Genomic DNA, 15,674 nt, shown 5'->3' on the forward strand with positions numbered 1-15,674 from the left:
AACTCCTTCAAGACTGTTGGAAGACCATTTCAGGTGACTACCTCTTGAAGCTCATCAAGAGAATGCCAAGAGTGTGCGCATATATATATATATATACAGTACAGACCAAAAGTTTGGAAACATTACTATTTTTAATGTTTTTAAAATAAGTTTCTTCTGCTCATCAAGCCTGCGTTTATTTGATCAAAAATACAGAAAAAAATGTAATATTGTGATATATTATTACAATTTAAAATAATTGTTTTTAAATTTATTATACTTTAAATTATCATTTATTTCTGTGATGCAAAGCTGAATTTTTAGGATCATTGTCACATGATCCTTTAGAAATCATTCTAATATGATGAATCATTATCAAAGTTGGAAACAGTTCTGCTGCTTAATATTTTTTCAGAACATGTGATACTTTTTTAGGATACTTTGATGAATAAAAAGTAAAAAAAAAAAAAGCTATGTTTTTAAAATGTAAATATTTTGTAATAACAATATACACTACTGGTCAGTAATTTGGGGTCAGTAATTTTTTTTCTTTCTTTTTTTAAAATAAAATCAATACTTTTATTTGGCAAGGATGTGTTAAATTGATAAAAAGTGATAGTAAAGAAAATATATTATGAGAATATATATTATTAGAAATGCAGTTCTTTTTAACCTTTTATTCATCAAATATATTAGACAGCAGAACTGTTTCCAACACTCATAATAAATCAGAATATTAGAATGATTTCTAAATGATCATGTGATAGACTGGATGTTACATGTGACACTGAAGGCTGGAGCAATGATGCTGAAAATTCAGCTTTGCATCACAGGAATAACTTATTTTTTTTTAAGTATATTCAAATAGAAAACTATTTTTTTAAGTTGTAATAATATTTCACAATATTACTGTTTTTTTTCTGTATTTTTGATCAAATAAATGCAGGCTTGATGAGCAGAAGAAACTTCTTTCAAAAACATTAAAAATAGTGATGTTTCCAAACTTTTGGTCTGTACTATATATATATATATATATATATATATATATTCTTATAGCTACATAAAATTACAGTTGAACCACTGATGTCACATCCTGTCTATGCAAGGCCAGAATGCTCTCAATTTTCATCAAAAATATCGTAATTTGTATTCAGAAGATGAACAAAAACCTTAAGGGTGTGGAAGCAATGTATTTCATTACCTTGCTTTGGAATAAGAATAAAAATGAAATAAAATAAAAATCTCATTTGGCGTTTCCAATGTTGGTATTCTTTTTTACTTTTATCCCTTAAAACAAGATTAACTTTATAGTGTTTATGTGTGTATATTTATATTGTGTATGTAGTTATATGATGCTACATAACCCCTCGGAGGTACATGAGCCCTCCCTTTTTGTGCCAAATCCTGTAAGACAGTGTGAAACCCTGGTCGCCAAGGCAACCCCACTCTTGGCTCTGGCTCGCTGCAACCCCTCCCACATCCGTTTCTCAGCAACGGTCACCAAGCAACTCTCTCCTCTCATCCCCACCCCTCATCCCCTTCTCTGAATCCGCCTCTTTCAGAGAGAGTGACGACATCGAGAAGGAGGGATAGAGGGTGGAAGCAGCCTGGAGAGAGATAATGATTAAAAAAAAGAGAGAGGGTGGGGAGCAGTGTGATTACAAAGAAATGAGAATGAGATGGAGAAAGACAAATGATGAGCAAGAGATCGGTAAACATAGATTACTGTAATAGAGAGTAAAGCGAAAATGATAAATGGTGGGAAATATTGATTCAGGAACAAAAAGGGTTGAAATGTTTTATTATTTATGGAGGAAAAAAAAAAATATATATATATATATATATATATATATATATCAGAAAAGGTCAGAACCATTTTATACAAATTATTTGAATGACCATTATTTTAGGGTTGTTGTTGTAGGCTGCATTTGTTTGAAATACAGTAAAAACATTAATATTGTGAAATATTAGTACAATTTAAAATGTGTTTTCTGTTTGAATATAATAATATTCTGATTTGGTGCTCAGGAAACAGTTGTGATGCTTAATATTTTTGTGGAAACCTTTTTACATTTTTTTTTTCAGGATTCTCTGATGAATAGAAGGTTCAAAATTACAGCATTTATTTAAAATAGAAATATTTAGTGACATTATAAATGTCTTTACTGTCAAGTGTATACATATAACAGTTTTTGTTGTTGTCCTGTAATACTGAGTAAGGATGTGCTTAATTGTCAACAAGATGCACAGTGTGATGCGGTTGCTCTTTATCGATGTACTATTTCTTGACTTAGGGTCTTCACATTACACTGAGTTTTCATGTTCAGATTTATAGAATATTATAAATCAACCTGAAAATATTATATGAATGTGTTTTTCATTTGTGTTCATTATGGAGAAATCTTAATCTGAAGTGATTCAGATTCAGTGAATCTCCATTCCTCTCAGCTGTTTGCATTCGCTGCATTCTGAAGCAGTGTCTTTCTGATCGCTCAAATGACCTAGTTAGACTTTATTAATATTGCAGTCAGCAGCACGTTGTATCGTTGTTCTTTGGGAATCATGAAAGGGGAAATGCGAGGAGACCAGCATTGAACGCTTAACACGGGAGGCTGATTGAACTGACATGATGCTTCATGACTGTGCTCTATCATGTGGAGATACGCATCACGTGTTGCCCTGGTGACATTAAAATAGACTGAGTGCTACATGAGTAGTAGCTCATTGCACATCGCAATGATGTATGTCTACGTTATTTCAACAAGATTTGTATCATGCGGTAGACAACAGTCATCAATGTGGGCCACAGGAACAATATGAGGCACATTTCATACTGTATACCTAGGAGAGCATTTGTGGTGAAATGTTTTCTCCGTGTGAAAGCATGAAACTTACCTGTGCGTGAGCTCTGTTGGTTTATTTTGTTTGCCATTACAGGAGGTTGGGAGAAAGAATGTAAATGTGCAATCATCCAGCATGTTCAATGAACCTGATTGAACATGAAAGTGATTCTAGACCTTGTTTTGGGGACTTCCTAAAAATCCATCAAGTGATCTGTCAGTTATGCTTTCAGGTGCTCTGTCAATCATCTGAGGCTTCCAGTGAAATCACAAAATAAAAATGCAACCCCATTCCTAATATCCACTGACAAATTGTAGCTTTTTATTTGAAAATACAGTCTATGCAGTACAGTATATAGGCCAAACACCTCATAGAACTTGTTTACATGGGCATAATTGTGCAATTAAGGTACATAATCTGGATAATTCTGTATTTCTTTCTGAAAATAAATTGCTATTGAAGTATTTCAGTATATTTCTGCATGTAATCAATGCTCTTGCCATTTATTATGATGTATTTTTGTGATTTTGGACAGTAATTTAGCTAACTTATTTATTCTCATTCATGTCCTTAAAAATATCACACAAGAGTGTTATGAATGGGAAAATATAGGTCATGGGACTTTTACAAATCTAGACCATAATTTTAGTTTCTTTTTTAAATGTTAATGAAAACACTGAGAATTCCCCTAGAATTCATTTGGGCTGGACTTGCCCAGATTAAAATTAATGTCCAGTTTTGTGGACATAAAACAAAAAAAGATTATGCTCTTTTCTGATTAACACATGCATAAGACAGTTGCGTTATAAATGGAATTCTATGAACCGTGAATTTGAACGAATAATTTTTTTTACTGTCACACGTTCTAACATTTTTAACCAATTGATTTCCATAACTTTTTCAGTTGTTCATTATTTGCTGCATATGTATTTTTTTTATTATTATTATTATATAAAGATTGCCAGGAGGATTTTAATTTGTAAGCCAGGTTAAAATCATAAGATTGATGATATTTTTACAGTTAAGTATTTTTACAGTATCTAAATAGAAATACAGGATTCTCCATGCAGAGCTTAATCAGAGAACTGTGCATAAACTTTTCCCAGCTTGGAAATGGCATGTTTAATATTCCCTGGCCTGAAACTTCCAGCTTTAACATGACCATAAGAACCCTGAAAACATGGAATATGATAAATTATATAAAGCTGTCCTGAGGCCAGGGAGAGATATGGAGACAGAGAGAGAGAAAGAGAAATATCACAAATCTCTCCTGTGTTTTGATGTCCATGTGAAAGATGGAGGCAGAGTGTGCCATTGTCAAGATGAGAAGACTCAAGATAAAGAGAAGAGACTGTTGTCACAACAGAGTGGGTTGAAAAGTCTCTCTCAGCGTGCTTCATTATAAGTCTACTGACAAAAAGAAAAACATGAATTAAACTTGGATATGCTAAACGAGGAGAGAAACAGAGAATGTGAATGTGTTCCTGTTGCACAGTGGTAGAGCATTGCATTAGCAGCGCAAAAGGTCATGGATTCAATTCCCAGGGAATACACATACTGATAATAAAAACTGATAGCCTGAATAGCACTGTAAGTCGCTTTAGGTGAAAGCATCTGCTAAATACATAAATGTAAATGGAGTTTACATTGCTAAATGCATAAATGTAAATGGAGTTATCTCTTGTTTATCCACTCTATTAAAAAAGGTTCTTTATTGGCATCTGGTTCCAGTGGTGTGCACAGGCGTTACAAGGGCACAATCGTGGTCTCGGGGAACCTTTTCAATGCACAGTGTATAGTGATAAATGGTTCTTTGGATTATGAAAATGTTTTTCACAAGGGTCCTGTTAAGTGTTTAACTGTTCACTGTAAGGTTCCTTTGGGACTCAGAATGGTTCTGCAAAAAAGGCCTTTATTTTTAGGAATACACTTTGTGGAATGGCTCCAAGTGAGTGATGGAATTGACCACCAGATTGACACCATACGGTTCCCGTGGACCGCGCGACGAATCGAGATGTAACTCACACTGATTATGTCACACGACCCGCGGATTGATCTCAATGGCACCGAACAGAGCCTGTCAGATGAGTCGAAGCAATGATGCCTGAGGTGCTGATCATGTGCTGCGAACAGGAAGCGGTTTGCCAGGCTCTGCTGGCAGACACGTTTTCGCACCCTTACTGCTGTGTCACGCTGGCTGCACGAGCCTGAAAAGATTTAAAGGATTGGAGGGGAGAGAGAGAGAGAGAGAGAGAGAGAGAGAGAGAGAGAGAGAGAGAGAAAAAGAAAACGAGAGGGGAGGAGGAGGAGAGTGGCCAAGGATGAGAGAATGAGCTTCTCATCATCTCCTAACGCGAATTTATTCCGCGCGCCCGCCGTGAGGGACGTTGTCAGCGCTCGAGCCAAATTAGCGATCAAATGAAATAGCGTTTGCGCATCCGGACGTGTTTCTCGCAACGATGTGGTGCATCAACTGTGCGTCGGATAAGACTCCAGCGATTCTTCATAACAAGCTTGTGTATTGGTAAGACGCAATTGTTGCGACTCCTTTCTTTGTGACTCGACTGGTTAGAAAATGTGGTTTGTTTTCTCAGTCCAACTGGATTTGAATGAATTTGTTAGGGTTGTTTGTTTAAAAGACCCTGTTGTGAGGCATCACCTGAAAAATAAAACATACAGTAGGAAAAAAAAACGCGTTCGCGCGATTCCTCATATAAATGGAAGCGCATCTTTTAGCCGCAGAGAAAACGCTTGAGGCCAACGAGTCAGAGGTAAACACTTAAAAACATCCAGCGATGCCTTTAAATGATGGTTTATTACGCAAATATATGTAATGCACAGAGTTTCAGAGCTCATGTAGTGGTCTCGGTTTTTCAATTCATGTTCTTGGCAATGAGTTGTAGGTCACATGTTCCCACAACACAGTAATGCTCTCATTTCAAAACAAGTTTAGTACTGACTAATGTTTGAATATTTTTCAATTGCTCAGGTGTACATATGGACATGACTGTTGTATATTCAAATATTTTACAGTTAATGACAGTTTTGAAGCTTAATGCTGTCATGTGGAGTAGGTAGCCTATAACCTGTTTGAATACACTAAAGTAGTGTGTGGTGCTCTTCTTCAGTAAGGAGCCAAAGTCCCGTTTTTATTTTATTATTATTTATGTATTTATTTAAATGTTATTTACATCTGGTATAAATTAACCAATTGATTTTTGCCCACATTCTGCAGAGCATTTATGTTACACTGTGGACAAGAAACCAATAATCCACTGTAAAAGTCGTGACTTTTTTATTTTATTTTAAATTTTTTTTGTATTAGCACTTTTTTAAGTCATTGATCAAATTCGGTATTGTACCTTCTTTTTGGACGATTAGTCAACCAGTTCACTGAAGGTGTTATGATGGTCTGACTTTAACCTAACTGAGCAGAGTGCTAACTAAAAAGCTGTTCACTCACAGGTCATCTTTATAAGTAATTTTTTTATCTGATATGACCTAAAGTGGTGATGTATGAGTGGGTGAGCTGTTTACTCTGTATTTGTTCATTCGTTTACTCCAGTATGTCTGATTCAGGGAGACAGGTATTATTGCACTGACTGGCCAGTCATAACATATTGCATCATATTCGTTCTGTTTTATTTTTGTACTGTCAGTTATTTTATTTTCTGAATTTTGAAGAGGCGCTTGCTCCATTGCTTCCTCATAAAACACCCCTGGCTGAATGAACATGTTGTGCATAGTGCTTCAAATTTCTTGTTCTTACTATGGTACAGCATCCAGATTTGAGTCTATAGTAAAAAAAAAAAAACATGATAAAACACTTTAGTATGTTGTGCAGAAATAGGCCATGGTGTTCTCTCTAGACTTTCTCTCTGTTTGTCAGCTGGCGGGGGGTCTTCTAAATCCGTTAGTCCTCTCATGTGAGGGGTTTAAACAGTGCTGGAGAGATTTCAGCTGTTTTACAGACTGCGAGAGTTACAACACTGTCAAAGAAGCAGCAAGAGACGGAGTATGTGAGAGAATCACTGTTCTTCAGTGTGCTGCTAGCAAGTTGTTCTTGTAGTTTTTTATTCTCTCCGTCTCCATCATAATGACTGTCATCCATTGCATTAAGGAATTATTTATTAAGTGCTGATGCATGATTGCAAGTGAATGTAACCGGATGAGCAGGCTGTTGTTCCTGTGCAAGGCCTTCAGATTCATACACTTAGCAACTGCTTTCTAGTCTAATTCTATAGTGAATTATACTTTGATTTTAATCTTGAATTATGTGTTTATATTTTAGCATACTTTTAGCTTTATGAACTTTTGAACTTTGAACATAGTCGTTGTAGCCCTTCAACAGAATATGAGTTCAAAAATGCTAAAGATTTCACCTGAGCTTCGACCTTCTCTCCCTCTCTATCTCTTCTAAGCCTCAGCTATGTATCCCTCTGCGCTATCAGCCCTGGTCATTTCCTGTGTCTTAATGCATTGGATTTGTGCCACTGCCATGATTTATATTTGCTTTAACTTAACTCATCTTAATTCAGTCTTGTTTCCTATGTTTAGGAAACAATTTGTTGTTTATGCTTTCTTATCCTTGTTGTGTGTTTAAATGCAAACATTTTTGTCAATCTATTTAGTGTGTCTAGTAGTGTATCACATTTATTTCAAATACATTTCTACACATATTAAAAGTGACATTTATTTACCATAATGGCGAGAAGCTTGTGAGTCCTGTTGGAGAAAGAGACTGAGTCAGCTGACTAAAGAAGTATGCTACTCAGCATGGAACCTCACTGAATAATAGCCATGTTTTGCCAGTCCAACATGTCTAAAAATATGCCAAGAAAGCTTTCTTCTCATGTTGCTAACTTAACTTAACTTAACATAACATAAAGTCTTGCATAAACATGTTCATGCCCATTCTAGTGTTGGGATATACATTACATTGTCCTAACTGAAGCCATCATCAAACAGTCCTCTGTTTTAAAAGTACTGTTAGGATTCACATTCATTTCTTTTTTCTTTTTTCTTTTTTTAAGTAGTTTGCTTAGAAACAAACATGTCAGTGCTTTTGATGTCAAAGGACAACAGGGGATGAACTAAAAAAAACAAAAAAAAAACAGCTAAAGAAAGTATGGATTATAGAATGGTATTTTGACCAGAAGCAATGGTTTTAAATTAAAATATCTTAATAGTAGGTTTGTTTATTACAAACATAAAGCTTTAATTTTTTTACTCCACAAGATATTAATTGGAAGACAGTTGTCGTCTATATACTTCTGGATTATTGTGATGTTTTTTTCAGCTGTTTGAACTCTCATTCTAATGGCACCCATTCACTGGAGTGGATCCACTGGTGAGCAAGTGAAATAATGCTATATTTCCTTAAAGTGCAGCGTTATTGTGTTCTGACTGTAACAATTTATATAATAAGTTAATAACTTAAATAATAAGTTGTCATATTATAGTCATTTACTGTATATAAATAATTCTGCTTTTTAATACATTATTTAATATGTTTGGATCAAGTGCAATTGGAGATATATATATTTATTAAAAATACATTTTTCCCCCATTTGAAGTTTATACCCGGATTCATAGAGTTAGTCAGATTACTTTCCTGTTGTCTGGCTAAATTTAGATATATGAAATGGTTAAATTAAAAGATGTCATTATTTTTCTTTCTTGAACATCTGTCTTGTTCAGACAGATCTCTGAAGTTTAAAGTAGTGTGTTACTTTGTATTTTCAGCAGTCTTGCTATTTTAAGCCTAAACGTTCACGTTGTCAGTGTTTCTCTCTTCTGTGCTGCTGAAGCTGTGATCCGGTTTGGTGTAAATGACAGGCTGCTTGAGGTTGTGCAAAAAAGCGAGACCGTACAGTGCTCTGTGTCGTGACAGGCAGCAGTTTCATTCTCCAACAGTGCGTTCTCAGGCTGAGCCTTTAGTAATGAACGCAAAGATGATTCCCAGGGCCACTTTAGCAGTTCTGGCCTGTGGCTTTAAACATTAAGTGTTCTGTGATTGCCAAACACTGCGTTTTGAGAGAGTGCAGAAATGACGTACACACTCTTTGGCTTCTTATGCTCACTGCATGAAGATTTGTTTTTTGCTGAGTGTGCAAAATGAATGATATGTTTGGAATGACATGAGGATGACAAAATAATAACATGTTTTTCATTTTTGGGTGAACATTCCTTTAACAACCCTCTGCAGTGACACATTCTCTCACTGTCTCACACCTTTACCTGCATGAAAACAGAGCAGCACATGCAGTACTCTGAAGGAGATGGATGATTCAGAGACTGTATGTTAACTTTTCATTTTAGGAGGAAACCATGTGCCTGTGAGTGTGAATTAAGTCTAAATTCAGAATCCAATTTTAAAGGTGCAGAACTTGTGTCAGCATCAGATTTAATGTAGTAGTACACTGAAAAATGAAATTTCTGACATAATACAGTCATCGTCTTAATTAAATGCCACCTGCACTGCTCTTAAAGCTTATGAAATGATAGTTCACATGTGTATATAATGTATGACTTACATTCATCTACATTCTACATTCTGTGTTACATAAAGCAAGGTCATTTAAAGGGAATTCCTAGTATGGACAAAAAGCTGTGGAGATGTTGATATGTGTCATTGTTTGAGCAGATGGATATGAATATATTCTGTGAATAACATTTCAATCTGTTTTAACAGATGGCTTCAGTTAATTTTTAACTTTTCATACTTTGATGGATAGAAAGTTCAAAAGAACAGCATTTATCTAAAATATAGAAATCTTGACATACATTATAAACATTATAATGTGTTTTTACGGTCACTTGATCAAATTAATGCATTCTTTCATAGTACAAGTCTTAATTTCTACAGTACTTTTGTTAAATAGAAAATAATGGAAATTCTGCAAATCTTTTTTTTGTTTTTCACGGGCATAAATATTTTTTTTCTGATGACTAACCCTTAAGTACTCAAAAACGTGAACGCCGTGGTTTTCCATTTTTTCCAGTATAACAAACTAAAAAGGCTTATAAAATGAGTACAATACCTTTCTCTCTACATCTTAAATGAAGATCTTACTCACAACATCACTTCCAACTCAAGGCTGCTGATACAAGACTGATAGGGTGGAATTACTGTAAATCTGAATCTGAACTAATTAAACATGAGGAAGAAAATCGATGGAATTGATAATAAATTGCTAAGAGCTGTTCCACCAGCCCCCATCTCCTGTAGCAAACATACAAGATCTGTTCCAAAACCTAGTGTGCTGCCTACGGAGGCAGCATTTTAAGACATCACATGGCTGTTCCAGAAGGTAGGCAGCTTAATTATGCCGCCTCCAACTTTGTTTAGGGCAAATTCAAAGGCTGCATCACATATATCCTTTATAGAGAAGGCAAATCTGTAATACATTGCACTGAGTTCTTTGAAAAAATTATCCAAGATGGTGGACAGGTAGAGAGAATTATAAAGAAGCTTATATTATCATAAAAATGGTTTAATTGCAATTATAAAGTGTTTTACCTGATAATTATTTTTGCTGAGTTTTTTTATGCTTTGGAGTACTGTAGTGTAAGCTTAGCAGCACGCTAGCACCAAGCTTATTTTAAATGATTATGAAAACGTGTCTCCCTTGGTATAATCATAAAACATAGGCCTCTGCATGTTTTCTTGTAGAATATTCTTGTAGAAGTTGCTTATTACTCCTCGATTATGTATATTTGATATTCATGGTGGATTGCTTGATTTCACAGTGACACACATAAATTGGTATAGAATTACACAGAAATAACTGAGGAAACAATTCAGTATCCTTCAAACATCAATGGCACACTCTGTTTATCAGACATTTCTCTTTTTCTAACAGCTTTATTTTTGCCGTTTAGCTTTAGCTAGATGTTTGCAGGATGTGAAATGTTTTAGAGGTTGTTGTGGAATGATTTCTTAACATAATAAAGAATATCAATTACTCAAAAATTATGACTGAGGCAAGCAGAGTGACACTTTTAAAGTGCACCATTATATAGTGGCAGATGAATGGTATAGTGATATAGAGACTTTAGCGTAAGCCAATGATCATTTTATTGAAAAGAAGATGGCTCTTTTAGATCATAAAGTTAATGGTGCTGCTTTTTATTACTTTGTTATTGGTTTTATAGAGCAAGCTTAAGCTGTATTAATGTCTGCTGAGTCCTTTTATATTTTTGTTGAATTGCTAATTTTATTGTATTATGATTTTATAAATCTGTTTTGATTGCCCCATGGACTTCTGTCTATTGGGAGAATATTGTCTTACTAACAGAGGCACATGATAACATTGTAATCTGAGTATACATATTATCTGTATTTTAAAGTATGCAAGATTAGCATGTCCTAAATTACAGTATGTTGCAAAGTGAAAGTCGCCATTCGTGGTGGATCCATGCTTGCTTATGAACTATATTGCAGAAATGCTTGCAAACATTTTCCATACTATTGCTGCCAAATGCATGTAGCAGTCTGAGTGATACTCAATTAACAGCCATTCACTGACATGCAAGAAAACATTCCTTTCTTTCAGCATCTGCCCACGGACATCTTCGTGAAAATGCACAAGCAAACAAATGCACATGCATATTTTGCTCTCAGTGCACTTTAACCTTCAGAAAGGGTTCCTTATCTTCGTCTATAAGGTAATTTATTAAATCAGATATCTATGTAAAGAATTACAACTGAAAGCACCTGCTAAGTGAAATTTTTCATGTTGTTGTTGTTGTTGTTTTCAGTATAATAAAGGTGAATGAGGACTGGGGATTGTGGCCATATTGTGGCAAGATATTGTGCCTACAAATGAACTAAATTAAAAAAGGGAACAAATGAGTACAACTAATTTTATGATTTACCTAAAATTAGGGAACAAATTAAACAAACGTGGTCAAGATTGAACTTATTAATAAGTTGTGAGAAGAAATAATGTATGGTCAGTGAGAATTGAGTGCAGTTCTTTTGAACGTCTATTCATTAAATAAATCTGAAGAAAAATAAAGTATTGGACAAATATCAAACAGCACTGTTTTTAAACATTAATAATAATAATTAATTTTTCTTGAGCAGCAAATAAGCGTATTGAAGGATCATGTGACAGTGAAGATTGGCCTAATGGCTGCTGAAAATCCAGCTCTACAGGAATAAATTACATTTTTATACAAATAAATTTAAATAGAAAACTGTTATTTTTAGTAATAATATTTCACAATATTACCATTTTTACTGTTTTAAATCATAATGAACATAAGAGACTTCTTTTAAAAACATTTCAAATAAATAAATCTTGAACAATAGTGTATTTTTTCAGGAATTAATCTGTATGGTAGTGATCTGACCCAGGACTGAGGTGACATGTTTGTGTGTGCTTTTATGTGACTTGCCATGAGAGGTGGGGACAGCACAGTTTGCCCACACACACACATGCACCATGTGACCGGAGTCCAACCACAGCTGCATATGCGTCATGAGCAAACACACACACATACATGCACATATCTAAAGTCACGCATGCTGATCGGTGCAGGATTGCACGGCTGGACTACTCGGCACTATTCCTGGACACACATTACCACAGACACACATGACCTGAGGAGCAAGAGAGAAAGTTTGAAGTAGATTTATTGCCATGTGTGTGATTGAAAGAGAGAAATGCCAGTTGTACTATGCTGCCTTTTGGTGGAACAATTTATTGTATAATAACTGTATTATGTATGACGTATGATAATCATAGGCTGAATGTTACAGTGTGTAGAGAGGTATACTATTTCGTTTGATTGCTGTTGAGCCGATTGTTTTGAAGCTATGCTGTTGCTGGTAAAACTCAGCTGTTGCCGTGTTGGTAGTTACCAGTCCCCTGGTGTGAAGAGATTTGTTAGGAAGAGAGAGAGAGAGAGAGGTGTGTGTCTGTGTGTGTGTTTTGCTACGGTACTGGTTGTAAACTGCATTGGCACCGCAGTAATTGACAGTTCGTCAATGCAGTCACCTGGACACCCACTGGCATGATTCGGCTGATCCCAGAGCAGGTCTTACGCAAACGCACGCCCCTATCACACCACTGCAGACATCATGTGTGAATTTTTGTTTACCTCTTTAGCCATGCGCTTCCGTCGAAAGACTAAACTCCCGCACAGGGCGCACAACTACATGTGAGTAAAGGACTGAAAAAAAAAACTAGGAATAATGAATGTTAAATGTTATATGTGAAGATCTGGGACAATAGTTCAGCCTGACCAATATTGCTTTTTTATGACAAATACAAATTATTTATAAGTGTGTGATAGCCGATGTCCATAATCAGTGGTAATTATATTTATTTGTGCTTTTTGCTTGACTATATCAGTAAACATAGTATGTAGCATAATAATTATAATGCACAATTAAAACAACTTTGCATAATAAACTACTATTGATAATAATAATCATTAGTAGTAGTACTTTATGCAAAGTTGATTTGGTAATAAAGTAACCTATTCAATTGAAAATTGAATAATTAAATTAAATTAAATTCAAGTTTATTTGTATAGCACTTTTTACGATACAAATCATTGCAACTTTACAGAAAATTAAGTTTCTACAATATTTAGTATTAGCTTATAAGTGGTGATCAGTTTATGTGCAAATGACAGGAATTTTCAGAAAAAAATTATACAAGACATAGTCAACCAGACGATGAACACTATTGACAGCAATTATAATGTGATTGCATAGTAAGTAGCAATATTTGTTAGTTCTGTATGTTGTTTCAGGATATTGGTAAAAATTTATCCAGTTTTTTTTTGGCTACAATAAGCACATTAACAAAACATTGGGCTATATTAGACAACAACAATAAAACATGCATAATTATTATGCATAACAACAGTAACTTGTTATGTAAAGAGTATTGTTGTTGTTGTTTTTGTAGTTGTAATTTCTGCAATGGTGTCTTATAAAATATATAACTGTTAACTAAATTGAAAAGTTAAAAAAATCAGTTTTAAAATGATGGCTAAAATGATGGTTTCAGTAACTAAAAACAAATAAGCAAAATGTGACTTAAGAATACAGAATAAAAATAATTACAAATATAATTATATGACATGATGTATAATATAGATAGATAGCTAGATAGATAGCAAAAAGCAAAAAATGGGGTTTCCTTTAGTAATGCTGGCAACAGGACGTGAGTCATCACAGTATGCACAAATGCACAGACACTATTTAAACTGAACAGAGATGACATCACTGAATTCAATGATGAACTGCCTTTAACTATCATTTTGCATTATTGACACACTGTTTCCTAATGAATGTTGTTCAGTTGCTTTGACGCAATGTATTTTGTTTAAAGCACTATATAAATAAAGGTGACTTGACTTGACTTGAAAGTACAGTACACCTGCTTTAGGGAGAGAGGGATATTGAAATCCAACTTACCTTTGTACAACTTTTCCTTCTTTTTTGTGTTTCTCTGTCTCTCTTTCTCGCCGAGTGATCATTGAATGACTCAATATTTTTTAATGTCTGGCTTGTTTCGTTGACAGTATGCCACACATGGCACTCTTTTCACCTTCTCTCTATCTCTCTCTCTCTCTCTCTCTCTCCTTTTCTCTCTGCCTCTTTCTCTATGCATCATGTCCTCTCTCTATTCCTCTTTCACACTCCCTCCATCTTCTCTTGTTTCTCTCTCGTTCTCTTGAATTCTAGCCAGATGGCTGAGTCCTGACTGGGCTGCATATGGGCATTTGAAATGCTAATGTGGGTTAGTGTGCTAATGTTTATCTACACTGAGCAGATTCAGTGCCAGGAACACAGACTTGTTTTAGTCAACAAATAGGACCTAGAGCTCATTCTCGATCTCTCTCTATTTTGTTTCTTCTCAGTGTGGAGGGAGATCGTCAATGTCCGGACACGGCTAGTTTTTCCAACAGCACCTGTAGTCAGGGCCCATACCTGGGCAACTCGGAGCGCTATGGGAACATCCAAAATATTCCTGGCCCTCAGGGGCCTCCTGTGACCCCTTCGAGCCAAGCGAGTCTGGCCTGGGCGCAACGGACCCGCAACCAGCCCGCCAGCCTGGCACTCCGCAAGCAAGAAGAAGAAGAGAGCAAGCACTGCAAAGTGCTCTCTGACAGCTATGAGCTTTCCACGGACCTGCAGGACAAGAAGGTACGGATCTGTGTTCCTCAAGAAACATATAGTCATTAAGGTCTTTAAGCTGCCTCTTGGAGTTCCCATTCTGTGTTTACTATGGTTAAGGGTTCACCGGGTCATAAAAATTCTAAAATGTGATGGGCTAAAAATGGCCTAGAATTCGGTCATAGGAAATTAACAAAATTATATATATGTATATATATAGAAATTATTGACAATTCATTATATATATATATATATATATATAAAAGTCGACGAATCGATGCTTTGATTCGAGGAGCCTGATTCTACTGACTACCAATCTAACAGTTGAATATTCGCGGGGTGTTATTGATTATGCCATTTTAACTGTATGGGGGAGCTCAAATGTCTGATTTCACATAGAGCTACCGGTTTTATCCCAATAAGTTAATATACAGCCTATTATGATAAAGCTGTAAGAATCTGAAAAGGTTTAATATTTTAAAGTGCGTGAATAAATCCCACCACCCCAATAGATTTATGTTTCACTTTCCATAATCCGTGACCGACAGAGGAGCATCTTGGCAGCAGGGATTTAAAACTTTACCAAGACTCAAACTGACACAGGCACAGACTGGATTTTTTTGAACAGGTAGGGTACAAGTAATTTCAGAACATTTCAGCGGATGTATATATATCATGGATATATTATTTACCTGATATAAGATGCATT

General features: G+C 35.3%; 2 protein-coding genes across 2 annotated transcripts in view; both read left to right on the top strand.

The window, feature by feature from the left end:
- The window catches only part of LOC132114664 (IQ motif and SEC7 domain-containing protein 2-like), a 65,971-nt gene that overhangs the window by 34,042 nt on the left and 16,255 nt on the right, over positions 1 to 15,674 (top strand). Inside the window, exon 3 of the mRNA XM_059522907.1 lies at positions 14,710 to 14,995. Within this exon, the coding sequence (XP_059378890.1) occupies positions 14,710 to 14,995 (286 nt within the window). The remainder of the gene's footprint in view (positions 1 to 14,709; positions 14,996 to 15,674) is intronic.
- Positions 8,506 to 15,674, top strand: part of LOC132114655 (cold shock domain-containing protein E1-like) — a 79,133-nt gene continuing 71,964 nt past the window's right edge. Inside the window, exon 1 of the mRNA XM_059522898.1 lies at positions 8,506 to 8,511. The gene's annotated coding sequence lies outside the window, so the exon portion shown is untranslated. The remainder of the gene's footprint in view (positions 8,512 to 15,674) is intronic.

The sequence above is a fragment of the Carassius carassius genome, chromosome 34 (assembly GCF_963082965.1).
Source record: "Carassius carassius chromosome 34, fCarCar2.1, whole genome shotgun sequence".
Classification (NCBI taxonomy): domain Eukaryota; kingdom Metazoa; phylum Chordata; class Actinopteri; order Cypriniformes; family Cyprinidae; genus Carassius; species Carassius carassius.